General features: G+C 60.6%; 2 protein-coding genes across 3 annotated transcripts in view; both read left to right on the forward strand.

The window, feature by feature from the left end:
- Nucleotides 1-13054, forward strand: part of PIK3C2B (phosphatidylinositol-4-phosphate 3-kinase catalytic subunit type 2 beta) — a 20676-nt gene extending 7622 nt beyond the window's left edge. The window contains exons 5-32 of one of the 2 annotated variants that reach the window (XM_014955474.1): nucleotides 732-843; nucleotides 1256-1335; nucleotides 1437-1500; nucleotides 1737-1883; nucleotides 2167-2200; nucleotides 2548-2743; nucleotides 4809-4931; nucleotides 5721-5888; nucleotides 6061-6172; nucleotides 6262-6404; nucleotides 7328-7516; nucleotides 8344-8437; nucleotides 8542-8636; nucleotides 8719-8899; nucleotides 8990-9097; nucleotides 9317-9409; nucleotides 9530-9659; nucleotides 9943-10079; nucleotides 10208-10377; nucleotides 10507-10663; nucleotides 10758-10867; nucleotides 10992-11193; nucleotides 11316-11440; nucleotides 11519-11636; nucleotides 11858-11939; nucleotides 12036-12142; nucleotides 12227-12355; nucleotides 12695-13054. In XM_014955474.1, the coding sequence (XP_014810960.1) occupies nucleotides 732-843; nucleotides 1256-1335; nucleotides 1437-1500; nucleotides 1737-1883; nucleotides 2167-2200; nucleotides 2548-2743; nucleotides 4809-4931; nucleotides 5721-5888; nucleotides 6061-6172; nucleotides 6262-6404; nucleotides 7328-7516; nucleotides 8344-8437; nucleotides 8542-8636; nucleotides 8719-8899; nucleotides 8990-9097; nucleotides 9317-9409; nucleotides 9530-9659; nucleotides 9943-10079; nucleotides 10208-10377; nucleotides 10507-10663; nucleotides 10758-10867; nucleotides 10992-11193; nucleotides 11316-11440; nucleotides 11519-11636; nucleotides 11858-11939; nucleotides 12036-12142; nucleotides 12227-12355; nucleotides 12695-12883 (3595 nt within the window). In that variant the 3' untranslated portion in view covers nucleotides 12884-13054. Of the gene's footprint in view, nucleotides 1-731; nucleotides 844-1255; nucleotides 1336-1436; nucleotides 1501-1736; nucleotides 1884-2166; nucleotides 2201-2547; nucleotides 2744-4808; nucleotides 4932-5720; nucleotides 5889-6060; nucleotides 6173-6261; nucleotides 6405-7327; nucleotides 7517-8343; nucleotides 8438-8541; nucleotides 8637-8718; nucleotides 8900-8989; nucleotides 9098-9316; nucleotides 9410-9529; nucleotides 9660-9942; nucleotides 10080-10207; nucleotides 10378-10506; nucleotides 10664-10757; nucleotides 10868-10991; nucleotides 11194-11315; nucleotides 11441-11518; nucleotides 11637-11857; nucleotides 12356-12694 lie in introns of both variants that reach the window. The other variant, XM_014955473.1, reaches the window with a different exon arrangement.
- Nucleotides 13055-13114: 60 nt separating this feature from the next.
- The window catches only part of PPP1R15B (protein phosphatase 1 regulatory subunit 15B), a 7123-nt gene continuing 5900 nt past the window's right edge, over nucleotides 13115-14337 (forward strand). Inside the window, exon 1 of the mRNA XM_014955408.1 lies at nucleotides 13115-13300. Coding sequence (XP_014810894.1) covers nucleotides 13115-13300 — 186 coding nt within the window. The remainder of the gene's footprint in view (nucleotides 13301-14337) is intronic.

A 14337-nucleotide genomic window follows, 5' to 3' on the forward strand; every position in this document is an offset into this window, starting at 1 on the left:
AGGGCTTTTGGGGGGGAGCCGGAGGGTGGGGGGGGGGGCGCGGGGGAAGGAGGGGAAAACAATAGCTTATTCTTTGAGTTTCCTAGAGCAAACTGCCACGAACGTCCGTTTTCGCAGGGGAGGTGGCTGCGGGTGAGCCCCAGCTGAGCCTGCCTGGCCCCAGCCGTGCTGCTGGGATGGAGCAGGGCTGATCTCCGTCTGAAATGTCCTGAGTATTCGTTTTTGGAGGGCTAGGTCTCGGGGAAAATCATCCCCAACTTGGTTTCTATTTTCCCTATCGTGAGACACGGATTCTAAAGGCTCTGCTGCTCTTCTTGCCTGTAATACAAGGTTGCTAAATCATCTAAGTGAGCACTTAACTTCTTGGGAGTCTGCAGATAAAGAAGTTACATGTCCCAGTATCCTAAAGTATGGAAGGAAACAACTATGGGTTGGGTGTCTATTTTTGTCAGTTAGGTTGATGGTTGGACAAGATGATCTTTAAGGTCCCTTCCAACCAGAAGATTCTGTGATTCTGTAAATTAATTTAATCGCTATTAATAAAGATTAGATTACCTTCAGGAACACTCGCCCTCAGTATTGATGCTCTAATTTTGCAAACCTTCAGAAATCTAGGACCTTTGGGGATCGAGGCGTTGGGAGGGGGCGTCCCGGGTGGAATTTTGGGGCATCTCCACGGGATGGAGAGTGCTCAGTGTGTGGTGGGGGTGTGTGTGTGTGTGTCCCCACAGCAAACACGCACTGGGCAGCCACGAGTACATCCAGCACTGCAGGAAGTTCGACATCGACATTCGCCTCCAGCTGATGAAGAGGAAGGGGGTGCGCAGCGACCTGGCCCGAACGGTGGGTGCCCGGGTACAGGGTGGGGGGCAATGTGGAGGAGGGAGCCAGACTCTTTTCAGTGGTTCCCAGTGAGAGGACGAGGGGCAACGGGCACAAGTTGGAACAGAACACTCAAATATGAGGAGAAACTTCTTCACGGTGAGGGTGGCAGAGCCCTGGAAGAGGCTGCCCAGGGAGGGTGTGGAGTCCCCTTCCATGGAGATTTTCAAGCCCCACCTGGATGCTCCTGAGTAACATGCTCTGACAAGCTCTAGGCAATCCTGCTTCAGCAGGGGAGTTGGACTAGATGATCTCTATGGTCCCTTCCAACTCTAAAAAAAATTCAGTGAAATTCAGTGAAATGTGGGGGTGGCCACGCTGCAGGAGCCCCCGTGCGTGGCCGAGCTACGGCTCAGCATCTCTCCATCTCCAGGCCAACGACGACCAGAGCCCCTCCACCCTCAACCACTACATCCACCTGCAGGAGAGACCCATCAAGCAGACCATCAGCAGGTAGGGAGGGGGGGGACACACAGTGGGACTGGACAACTTCCCCCCCCCCAGTGCTGGGGTGCCCACCTGGCTGGGGCTGAGCTCTGCTCCCTGTCCCCCAGGCAGGCCCTGAGTCTCCTCTTCGACACCTTCCACAACGAGGTGGATGCTTTCCTGGCAGCCGAGGTGAGCACCAAGGGGTGGAGGGGACATTTTGGGGGCCACCTTGCCTTGTTTGGTGCAGACTCTTTCCCCCTTTTTGTTATGAGGCTCTAAGGGGAGGGGAAAGGCATGAAAGGAGGGGAAACTGAGGCACGGGCTGGTGCACCTCCTTGTCCACAGCATGTGGGGATGGGGGAGCACCCCCTGCCCCATCGGCTGCCCCGGGGGTCCCACATCAGCCCCCCAACTCTGTCCTCCAGGGAGACTTCCCGCTGAAGGCAGAACGGGTGATCCAGTCGGTGATGGCCATCTGCAACGCCCTGGCTGCCGTGGAGTCCCAGGAGATCACGGCCGCCCTCAACCAGATGCCCCCCTGTCCCTCCCGCATGCAGCCCAAAATCCAGAAGGTGAGGGATGAGGCTGCTCCCTGCGGGACCCGCAGGTGGGGGATGCTCAGAGGGGGGAAAGCACATTGTCCCATCTGCCTTCTTTCCCCCCTTCCTCCCTCCGTACCACGTGGAAAATTCCTCAATAGCCGGGAGCTGAGGAGCCCGGGCTGGTTGCGTCAAGCGGCCGGCTTGGCAAGCTGCTCCCCACAAACAGCACAGGGCTGATTCTGATGTTGCTTTTGTGGTTTCTTTCTTTTTTTTCTTTTTTTTTTTTTCTTCTTTTTTTTTTTTTCCTCAACAGGATCCAAATATTCTGGCCAAGAGGGAAAATCGAGGTATTTCTGTTCTTCTCCTCCCCTTCTGGGCTCAAGTTCTCGGTGCTTTTAATCTTCAAACCCCTCCCCTTTCAATTATTAAGGCCAAAAAATGTGTTTGAAACTTCTTCGGGGTAAGAAAAGAGGGTTTTCTGGAGGCGATGGCCTGTTGTTCCTCCCCGTGAACTCAGCAAAAAATGGAAATTCTCCCTCTCACCCACTTTGTCCCGGAGCTGGGGGGGTGTCCAGCCCTGGGGTCCCTTCAGCATCCCGACCCCCAGCCCAGAGGGACACGGGGAGGGGACACGGGGAGGGGACAGTGGGGGTGACAGCCCCCCCGACTCACCCCTCTCCTGCCTCCCCTCCAGAGAGGATCGTGGAGAGCCTGACGGCCGCCATCCTCGACCTGGTTGAGCTCTACTGCAGCACCTTCAACGCCGACTTCCAGCCGGCCGTGCACGGGAGCCGGGAGCACGGGGTGGCACAGGAGGCTCGTCTGCTCTCCTGCCCGCTCTCCTTCACCGTCTACGCCACCCACCGCATCCCCATCACCTGGGCTGCCAGGTAAGGGCAGCTGCCACCACCGTCCTGGGGTTAAATACGCCGTGTCCCTCTCCTGGGTGGCTGAGGAGAGTGTCCCTGTCCCAGATATTCAGCTGGTGTGGAGGGAATAAGAGCTAACCCACCCCAAGACTCCTGAAGGGCAGGATTATGGGGATGCTGGTGCTTGATGGGCAGGAATATGGGGATACAGGTGCTTAGTGGGCAGGATTATGGAGATGCTGATGCTTGCTGGGCAGGATTATGGGGATGCTGGTGCTCGATGGGCAGGAATATGGGGATACAGGTGCTCAGTGGGCAGGATTATGGGGATGCTGGTGCTTGATGGGCAGGAATATGAGGATGCTGGTGCTCAGTGGGCAGGAATGGGGGGATGCTGGTGCTCAGTGGGCAGGAATATGGGGATACAGGTGCTCAGTGGGCAGGATTATGGAGATGCTGGTGGTCAGTGGGCAGGAATATGGGGATACAGATGCTCAGTGGGTAGGATTATGGGGGTGCTGATGCTCAGTGAGCAGGATTATGGGGATGCTGGTGCTCGATGGGCAGAAATATGGGGATGCTGATGTTCAGTGGGTAGGAATATGGGGATACAGATGCTCAGTGGGTAGGATTATGGGGGTGCTGATGCTCAGTGAGCAGGATTATGGGGATGCTGGTGCTCGATGGGCAGAAATATGGGGATGCTGATGCTCAGTGGGTAGGAATATGGGGATACAGATGCTCAGTGGGTAGGATTATGGGGATGCTGATGCTCAGTGGGCAGGATTATGGGGATGCTGGTGCTCAACGGGCAGAGACGGATGCTCGGAGCCAGCTGATGCCAGAGCCTGTGGGTGCAAGCGAGTGGGACGGGCTCTGCTGTGCCCTCCCATCCCAACCCCACCAGTCCCCAGAGCTGCAGCATCGCTCCTGGGCTCGCCGCCACCCCTGGGGATGTGACAGATGGCCCTGGTGCCGCGGGGCCGGGCTGCCCTCACCCCACATCAGCAGCGTGCTCCTTTGTTAGGTGCCTCGGTGCCTGTACCCGCTTTCGGCCCCACGTGGGGGGACGGCGGGGGTCCGGGCGGGCGGCAGGAGCCCGCCGTGGGGAGGGCGTGCGAGGCAGCGGCGCCAGCAGCAGCCGCCCCGCCGGGGACCCCTCGCTTTTGTCCTTGTCCTTAATGTATTCCCCCTGGTGACTGGCTCCGAACAAAGCCCGTAGCCTGGGAAATGCCGGCATCCCCTGACCTCCGGCGCCCCACAGCCCTCCCCGGATTGTCGCTCGGCACCTGCCACATGGCAGGGCCCCCCCCGGCAGCCCCCCCCATGTGACGGTATGCGCGGTGGCATATGGTGATGGGGGGCTCCCAGCTCTGCGCCCCCCCCCCCCCCCCACCCCAACCCCTCCCAGCCCCTAGCCCTTCCCTCAGCCTATCCACAGGCCGCGAAGGGACTCCGCTCCCACCCCAGCCACACACGACAGGACGCCCTCTTCACGACGATACACAACCCCGTTCCCGCCGGACCCATAAGAATTTGTGTAAACACAAGCTTGTTCATGTACATGCACACATATATGAAGGTATGTACACACTCACATGGAAAATTATATGAGTGCACACACACACACTCTCAAAGACTCAGAGAAGCTGCCTGTCTGCCAGTTTTTATCTTAGCTTCTTCTAAGATTAGCAGAGGAGCTCTTCTACAGCTCTTCTGACAAAAGATTCAGGGGACAATTCTGTTCTCATAGACTCAGAGACACAACAGCAAAAAGAGACCACAAGTTCTTGTTTTACTTGTTTATCTCAAATCGTAAGGAGGGATCTTAGAGTGTTCTCACCCTTATTTCTAGAAACGTGGGGGTTTTTTTGTTTTTTTTTTTTGTTGTTTTGTTTTGTTTTTTGTGGTTGGACTCGATGATCTCAGAGGTCCCTTCCAACCACTAAGATTCTGTGATTCTGTGATCCATCCAACCCTCCCCGCTGGGGTGGAGTTTGCCCCATGGCAGGGTGAACCCCCCGGGTGCCCCAAGCACATTCCATCCCCCACCCTTAATTCATGGTTTCCTCTGCTCCCCTTGCAGCTACGAAGATTTCTACCTCTCCTGCTCCCTCAGCCACGGCGGCAAGGAGCTGTGCAGCCCCCTGCTCACCAGAAAGGCCCACGTCTACAAATACCTCTTCCACCTCATCATATGGGACCAGCAGTAAGGCAGCACCCCAGCTGTATGGGGGGTGCCCGGTGCCATCCCCTCCTTCCTCCTCTTCCTCCTCCTCCCCTGCTCCAGTGGCTCCTCTCTGTGCCTCTCCCTGCTTTTCGGGTGTCGGAATCTCTTGTGTCATCCCCGGGAATAGCACCATCCCCTTTGCCAGCCCTGCCCTCTCCGCGTGTTTGCACCCAGGAAAGGGGATCTGCTCCAAAAATAGCCCTGGGAGCAGGCAGGGAGGCTGTGCCAAGCCCTCGCCATGCCTGGCATTCGCGGTGCCCCGGGGAGGTGGGGATGGGATGGGATGGGATAATTTTAGAAGGTGCCAGTGCCCCCCAAGGACAGGCGCCGAGCAGCCGGCGGGGAGCAGAGTGGTGCCGGTCCCCTCCGTGGGGTGATCCCCTGCCCCTGCCCACCCACGGGTGGGATGTAGCTGCCACCCTGGGCTCCCCGGGAGCATCGGAGAGGAGCCTTAGCCCTGGGGGTCCCACGCAGCCCCCCAGGCCACGGGACGAGGTCAGTGTGCCTGCGGTCACCTTCCTGGGACAGAGAGCAGCCAGGCTCCCTGGTGCCAGGAGAGGATGGGGGTACCCAAACCACAAACCCCACTGTCTCCCATGGGGTGTCTGCCCGTGACGTGGGACCCTCGGTGCCAGCAGCGAAGGCGTCTGATGGGCTGGGCTCTTCCAGGGCATGCTTGGCATCCCAAGGCAGGGGGCTGGCAAGTGCCACAGGGTGCTGGCAGTGCCCGTCCCCAGCAGGGCTGAGGCATGGACTGCTCTCTTGCAGGATCTGCTTCCCCGTCCAGGTGAACCGTCTGCCGCGGGAGACGCTGCTCAGCGTCACGCTCTTCGCCGTGCCCATCCCGCCCCCGGGGAGCTCCTCCGACGCCAACAAGCAGCGGCGGGTCCCCGAGGCCCTGGGCTGGGTGACCACCCCCCTCTTCAACTTCAGGCAGTACGTGGGGTGTCCCGTCACCATGGGCGTGAGGAGGGACCGTGCCACCATCCTCAGAGTGGGGCAGGAGGGTCCCCAGCGCCTTGGGGACAGCATCGCTGCAGTGGTGCCACCCTCCTGCCCCCGCAGAGCCACCCCCAGTGCCAGGCTCTCACCCCTTCTTCTCCTCCAGGGTCCTGACCTGTGGGCGAAAGCTCCTGGGCTTGTGGCCGGCGACCCAGGACAACTCCAGAGCCAGGTCGAGCGCTCCCAACTTCAACCAGCCTGACAGCGTCATCCTGCAGGTACGTCCTGGTGGCAGGGGGGTCCTGGGGACACACACCCCCCCTGAGCCCCACGTGTGGACCCCGCTCACCCTCTGCCTCTGCCCCAGATTGACTTCCCCACCTCCGCCTTCGAGGTGAAGTTCACCAGCCCCACGGCGGCCGAGTTCAGCCCCAAGTACGAGTTTGGGAGCCTGGGGGAGGAGGATCAGCGCAAGCTGCGGGAGGCGATGCAAAAAAAATCACTCTACTGGTAAGCAACCCCCCCGGGGCAGTGCTGGGGGGGGAGATGGCATCCCCCTGCCACGGGATGACTCTGCTGATGGCACATAGAGGGGGTATCTGAGGGTCTGACCCTGCCTCTGGGGATAGTTTTGCCCGGTTTTTGGCAGAGCTGCCTGCCTGCAGCTGCCTGTTGTGGGTCCCTCCTGCTCTCTGCCCCTCTCTGGGGAGGGTCTCTCTGGCCACGTCCCCCCGGCAGGGACAGCTGCCCAGCCCCACGTCCAGCCTGGCATGGCCGAGCTGCTCCGGTTCCTCCGGCGCTGGCTATAAACGGGAGGATCAGGTGTCGGCAGCTGCGCCGGGATCTGAACACAGGACAGCGCTGACACTCCCTGCAAAATGCTGGGGGTGCAGGGGGGCTCGGGGGTCCCCCGGGGCAGGGGAACAGCCAGGGCCATCCCTGGCAGCAGCTCGGTCACCCCTGTGCTCGGGTTCTTGGGGAAGGAGGTGCAGCGTGGGGACGGGGGGAGCATCCTGCAGCATCGCTGAGGACCTGCTGAGCTTGCCCCAAGCTGGGGGGATGCAGCCTCCATCTTTTACTCTGAGGGTGGTGAGACACTGGAACAGGTTGCCCAGAGAAGTTGTGGCTGCCCCATCCCTGGAGGGGTTCAAGGCCAGGCTGGATGGGGCTTGGAGCAACCTGGTCTGGTGGGAGGTGTCCCTGCCCAGGGCAGGGGGGTTGGAACTCCATGATCTTTGAGGTCCCTTCCAACCCAAACCACTCTATGATTCTATCTTTTTCATCGGGTGGGGCCAGCCAGGAGGGGTTTATCGGTGTCCCCGTACAACCCTGGGCGATGGGGGCAGAGGGATGCCAACCTCCCGAGCCCCATCCATGCCATCCCCTCCCGAGCCCCAAGCCTGAGCCGTGTCCCTGTCCCCTGGCTGCCGTAGGCTGATGGACGCCGACCGCAAGCGGCTGTGGGAGAAGCGGTACTACTGCCACGGCTCACCCGGCGCCCTGCCCATGCTGCTGGCCAGTGCGCCCAGCTGGGAGTGGGCCTGCTTGCCCGACATCTACGCCCTGCTCCGCCAGTGGACCTACATGAGCCACCAGGATGCCCTGGGGCTCCTACATGCCACGTAAGGCACCGGTGGGCTGCGGGTGGCAGGGGGACGCGTGCTCTGGCATCGCTGCCCTCCCCGTGTGGGAAGGGAGAAGGCAGTGGTGGCAATCCATGGGGGGACAGGATGCTGAGGATGGTGTCCCCCATGACACCATGGGGGTTGTAGTTGACAAAGGGCTGAATATGAGCCGGCCGTGTGCCCAGGTGGGCAAGAAAGCCAATGGCATCCTGGCTTGTATCATAAATATTGTGACCAGCAGAAGTAGGGAGGTGATTGTGCCCCTGTACTCAGCACTGGGGAGGCCACACCTCGAGTGTTGTGTCCAGTTTTGGGCACCTCAATCCAAGAGAGATCTCGAGGTGCTGGAGCGAGCGCAGAGGAGGGCAACGAAGCTGGTGAGGGGGCTGGAAAACAAATCGTCTGAGGAGCAGTTGAAGGAGCTGGAACTGTTTAGTTTGAGGAAGAGGAGGCTGAAGGGAGACCTCATCACTCTCTACAACTACTTGAAAGGACACTGTAGAGAGGTTGGTGCTGGTCTCTTCTCACAGGTAATTAGTGACAGAACGAGAGGGAACGGCTTCAAGTTCCAACAGGGGAGGTTTAGATTGAACATTAGGAAGGAATTTTTCACAAAGAGTGGTCGGGCATTGGAACAGGCTGCCCAGGGAGGGGGTGGAGTCCCCATCCCTGGCTGTGTTTAAGGGCCGTTTAGATGCAGTGCTGAGGGACATGGTGTAGGGGAGGACTTTGTAGAGTAGGGGAGATGGTTGGACTCGATGATCCCAAGGGTCTCTTCCAACCTAGACCATTCTGTGATTCTATGACACCTGTCCCGGCTGCAGGTTCCCAGACCAGGAGGTGAGGAGGACGGCCGTGCAGTGGATCGACTCCATCTCCGACACCGAGCTGCTGGACTACCTGCCCCAGCTGGTCCAGGTACGTGGTGGGACTGGGATGTGGCATGGGGTGCATGCCAGAACCGGGATGTGGCACGGGGTGCATGCCTGTCCCCCCATGCCCCAAAACTGTCCCCCCTCCAGGCCCTGAAGTACGAGTGCTACCTGGACAGCCCGCTGGTGCGCTTCCTCATGAAGCGGGCGATCTGCGACCTGAAGATCACCCACTACTTCTTCTGGTGGGTTTGGGGGGGCCGGGAGCGGCAGTGAGGGGGGGACCCTGGGGCTTTTCTGACCCTCCCATGCTCCTGCTCCGAGCAGGCTGCTGAAGGATGGCCTCAAGGACTCCCAGTTCAGCATCCGGTACCAGTACCTGCTGGCGGCCCTGCTCTGCTGCTGCGGGAAGGGGCTGCGGGAGGAGTTTGACCGGCAGTGCCTCCTCGTCAACACGTTGGCCAAGCTGGCCCAGCAAGTGCGGGATGCCACCCCCTCCGCTCGCCAGGTAGGTGCTGGGGTGGTAGGAAAGGGTGCAGGGGGTTGCTGGGCTGTGTCTCAGCACCACCCAACCCCTCATCCCATGCCCACCCCACAGGGCATCCTCCGTGAGGGGCTGGAGGACGTGAAGCAGTTCTTCAAAGCCAACGGGTCGTGCCGGCTGCCGCTCAGCCCCAGCCTGCTGGTGAAGGGGATCGTGCCCCGGGTGAGTGCTGGGGCTGGGGGTGTCAGGGGGGTCCTTTGCCTGCACCCGCCTCGCCCTGACAAGGCTGCACCTTCCTGGTAATGTTCAAGACCAGGTTGGATGGAGCTTTGAGCAACCGGGTCTAATGGGAGGTGTCCCTTCCCAGGGGAGGGGGTGGAACTGGATGGTCTTTAAGGTCCCTTCCAACCCCAACCATTCCATGATTCCTCTCCATGGCAGGACTGCTCCTATTTCAACTCCAACGCCGTCCCCCTGAAGCTTTCCTTCCAGAATGTTGATCCCCTCGGGGAAAACATCCGAGTCATCTTCAAGGTGAGCCCGTCCTCCCGGCGATGCCCAAACCCCTGGCATGGCTGGCCCCAGCCCGCGTGGGGCTGGCTCGGCTTTGCCCCCAGCTCTGATGGCTCTTCCCCCCTGTGCTGTGCCTGGCAGTGCGGCGATGACCTGAGACAGGACATGCTGACGCTGCAGATGATCCGGATCATGAACAAGATCTGGGTGCAGGAGGGGCTGGACATGCGCATGGTCATCTTCCGCTGCTTCTCCACTGGCCGTGGACGAGGTAACCTGGCATCGGGGTGTCCCCCAGTGGCATCAGGCCCCAGGTTGTGATGTCTTGGGCTGGAGATGGCACAGGAGGTCCTGGGGCTCTGCTAGAGAGGAGCTACTGAAAGTAGCTCTGATGCACCTTTGGGTCTGATTCCAACAACCCATCTGTGACTTTCTAGGCTGTCACTCAACGTCGATGGCTGGGGAGCGGCTGGGTTGGTGGCAAAGTGGGGTCTGGGGTCTTGGTGCCCCCCAGGCAGGATGGATGGGTCTTACCCTGCTGTCTTGGCTACCAGGTATGGTGGAGATGATCCCCAATGCCGAGACCCTACGCAAAATCCAGGTGGAGCACGGCGTGACGGGCTCCTTCAAAGACCGGCCGCTGGCAGACTGGCTGCAGAAACACAACCCTGAGGAGGACGAGTACGAGAAGGTGAGGAGGAGTCTGGCCAGGTCCCCGCTCCTCATACTCCCCTCTCCAGGGATAAGTCCCCCTCACTTCCCAACATCTTGAACCTTTCACCACACCTGGTGACTCCATCCCTCCCTCCCTCCTCCCAGGCCGTGGAGAACTTCATCTACTCCTGCGCCGGCTGCTGCGTGGCCACCTACGTGCTGGGGATCTGTGACCGCCACAATGACAACATCATGCTGAAGACCACTGGCCACATGTTTCACATCGACTTCGGCAGGTTCCTAGGCCATGCACAGATGTTCGGCAACATCAAGAGGTGAGAAGTGCTGCCAGCATCTCCTTCCCTCTTGCCTGGGCTCATCCCTGTGGGGCAATTTCTCTCCTCATCCCAGTGGTGGGTGACTCCCAGCCATGGTCACTGTGTGTCCCTCCCTCCCTGGTACAGGGACCGGGCGCCGTTTGTCTTCACCTCGGACATGGCGTATGTCATCAACGGGGGGGACAAGCCCTCCAGCCGCTTCCATGACTTCGTCGATCTGTGCTGCCAAGCCTACAACCTCATCCGCAAGCACACCCACCTCTTCCTCAACCTTCTGGGGCTGGTGAGAGCTGGGGGGCCACATGCCCGTCCCCCCCAGATGCAGCAGTGGGGTCCTTCTGCCACCGCCTGCCCTCACCCCCTGCCTTGCCTCCCAGATGCTGTCCTGTGGCATCCCCGAGCTTTCCGACCTGGAGGACCTCAAGTACGTCTACGATGCCCTGAGGCCACAGGACTCTGATGCCGATGCCACCACCTACTTCACCAGGTAGAGGACATGGGTGGGTGATGGGGCAGGAGAGGACAGAGGGAGCCCGTGGAGGGAGGCATGGCCACCGGGTTGGCATGCTGACGGGCTCCTCCGTGCTGAGCACCTGGTGGCCTTGTTGCAGGTTGATCGAGTCCAGCCTGGGCAGCGTGGCCACCAAGCTCAACTTCTTCATCCACAACCTGGCACAGATGAAGTTCACGGGCTCCGATGCCCGCCCAACCCTCTCCTTTGCTCCCCGCACACACACCATCAAGACGTCCGGCCGGATCCGCGATGTCTTCCTCTGCCGCCATGAGAGGGTCTTCAACCCCAACAAGGGCTATGTGAGTGGGGACAGGCGAAGGGACAACTCGGGTGGTTCTGTCCAGGTTCTCCTCCCCTGCCCCATATGGGCTCGGGGCACCCCAGGGTCCCCATCCCATGTCTCATCCCCATCTCTCTGCAGACCTACGTGGTGAAGGTGCAGCGGGAGAGCCCGGGCGAGGTGGTCTTCGTGCAGCGCACCTTCGAGGAGTTCCAGGAGCTGCACAACAAGCTGCGCCTCCTCTTCCCCTCCTCGCTGCTGCCCAGGTACCCCTGAAGTCCCCCTGGCAGACCCCCGGGGCTCCCCGCCACCCCTGGGGCTTTGCTGAGTGTCTGTCCCCACAGCTTCCCCAGCAGGTTTGTCATCGGGCGGTCGCGGGGAGAAGCGGTGGCCGAGAGGAGGAAGGAGGAGTTGAACGGCTACATCTGGCACCTCATCCACGCCACCCCTGAGGTGGCAGAGGTACAGAGATGGGGGGGGTCTCACTGGGGCAGAGGGAGGCTGCTGCCTCCCAAGAGGTGGGGACGGTGCTGGGGACACCAGCGAGGTTGGCTTGGGTGGGAGAGTGCATGGAGGCCAGTGCACCACCTAAAGCATCATGGACCATGATGGTGCATCACCGTGCACCAGTCCCAAGCGGTGGGGGACACAGTCACTGATAACGTCACCTCCTCACCCCACAGTGCGACCTCATCTACACCTTCTTCCACCCCCTTCCACGGGACGAGAAGGCAGCAGGCACCAACCCAACCCCAAAACCGGCAGGTAGGGGGGCTGGTGGTGGGGCTGGTGGCAGTGCTGGCACCATGTGGGGTGATGGTGGGGGGCTCCTGTCCCACCTGCGCCCCTCCTCTCCTCCAGATGCCACGTGGGCTCGGCCCCTGGGGAAGGTCGGCGGGGAGGTGAAGCTCTCCATCTCCTACAAGAACAACAAGCTCTTCATCATGGTGATGCACATCCGGGGGCTGGTAGGTGCGCGGTGCCTGGTGGTAGTGGGGCAGGGGTCTGCCCCACCAGTGTGTTTATGGGGTGCTCCCTACTCTGCCCCACAGCCAGTGTTGCAGGATGGCAATGACCCTGACCCCTACGTCAAGACCTACCTGCTGCCTGACCCCCAAAAAACCACTAAGAGGAAAACCAAAGTGGCCCGAAAAACCTGCAACCCCACCTACAACGAGATGGTACGTGGGGTGGAGGTGGAGGTGGACATGGGGATGGGGATGGGGATGGGGATGGAGGTGGACATGGGGATGGAGGTGGAGATGGGGATGGGGATGGAGGTGGAGATGGGGATGGGGATGGAGGTGGAGATGGGGATGGGGATGGAGGTGGAGATGGGGATGGGGATGGAGGTGGAGATGGAGATGAGGATGGCGATGGAGATGAGGATGGCGATGGAGATGAGGATGGCGATGGAGATTGGGATGAGGATGGGGATGAGCATGGGTATGGGCATGGAGATGGAGATGGGGGAATCCAGGGGGACTGTGGCTGATGGTCTTCCCCATCCTACCCCCTAGCTGGTCTACGATGGGATCCCCAGGGGGGACCTGCAGCAGCGGGAGCTGCGCCTGAGCGTGCTGAGCGAGGAAGGCTTCTGGGAGAACATCCTCCTCGGGGAGGTCGGCATCCGCCTGCGGGACCTCGACCTGGCCCAGGAGAAGATGGGCTGGTTTGCCTTGGGATCCCGTGGCCACGGCACCCTCTGAGGTCCCACCACTGGGGCTGGGGACCCACGGCACCGCCGCCGCGGCTCTGCCCACACCGGGATGTGCCCGTAAGGACCGGGCACCCACGGGCGCTGCCGCAGGCGTCTTCTTTTTTAAGTTTACCTTGTGTCAAGGGAGCAACGCGGGGAGGGAGGGGCAGGGAGGACCGGTGGGGCACTTCGGGGGGGTATTTCTTCCTTTGGGATATCTGTATTTTAATTTTTTTTAATAATGAGTAGCGTGCACCGGGGTGGAGAGGAGAGGGGAGGTGTGGTGGAGGTTCACTGGGGGTGCGTGTACCCGCAGAGCCCCGGGTACCGCTCCAACTGGGAGCTGCCCACCTGGATCCGGGCAATTCCCATCCCGGGGAATTCTCTCCCAAAGGAGAGCGGTGTGGGGGGTCTGTGCGTGGAGCCGGTCCCGTGTGGTTGAACCCTCCAACGCCACGGGAAGGGGACCACCGGCCACCCTTCCCTGTCCCCACGCCGGTGGGGACATCCGTCTCCTCATCTGCCATCCGGCCCCGGAGCCGGGGACGCCGGGGTGCGGGCTTGGTGCCTGTGGTGCTTTGTTTACAGCGAGAGCTCCGTAAACGGACGAAATGTTTCTCAGGATCGAGAATAATGAACTTAACCTTTATATTAAAAGTTTTAAATATTGTATCTAGCGGGAGATGGTGGAAGGAGGGAGCTGGGGGGATGGGAGCAGCCTGGCCTCGCTGGCGGCTGGGGCTGCTGGACCCTCGTGCCATTGGGGACCCTCCGGCTGTTGGGGACCCTCCTGCCTGTAACACGGTGGCATGAAAATAAAGGAGATGAAACGTAGAGGGCAAGGGGAGGCCTGGGGGGGACATGGCTCCCTTTGTCCCCAAGCATCGTCCTCCAGCCCATCTCCCCTCAGCCATCCTGACCCCGAGGGCTGATGAAGTGTGCCCATTAATGGCTGATTAACGGAGGGCCACCAGGGTGCTGGGAGGGCTGGAGCCCCTCTGCTGGGAGGGGGGGCTGAGAGTTGGGGGGGTTCAGCCTGGAGAAGAGAAGGCTCCAGGGAGACCTTAGAGCCCCTTCCAGTCCCTCAAGGGGCTCCAGGAGAGATGGGGAGGGACTCTGGATCAGGGAGGGGAGCCATAGGACGAGGGGGAAGGGTTTTAAGCTGAAAAAGGAGAGATTTAGGTATATATGGGGAAGAACTTGTTTGGTGTGAGGGTGGTGAGAGCCTGGCCCAGGTTGCCCAGAGAAGCTGTGGCTGCCCCATCCCTGGAGGGGTTCAAGGCCAGGTTGGAGGGTGACCCCGAGGGCTGATGAAGTGTGCCCATTAATGGCTGATTAACGGAGGGCCACCAGGGTGCTGGGAGGGCTGGAGCCCCTCTGCTGGGAGGGGGGGCTGAGAGTTGGGGGGGTTCAGCCTGGAGAAGAGAAGGCTCCAGGGAGACCTTAGAGCCCCTTCCAGTCCCT

This window comes from Calidris pugnax, unplaced genomic scaffold (genome assembly GCF_001431845.1).
Source record: "Calidris pugnax isolate Ruff unplaced genomic scaffold, ASM143184v1 scaffold215, whole genome shotgun sequence".
In the NCBI taxonomy this organism is placed as follows: Eukaryota; Metazoa; Chordata; class Aves; order Charadriiformes; family Scolopacidae; genus Calidris; species Calidris pugnax.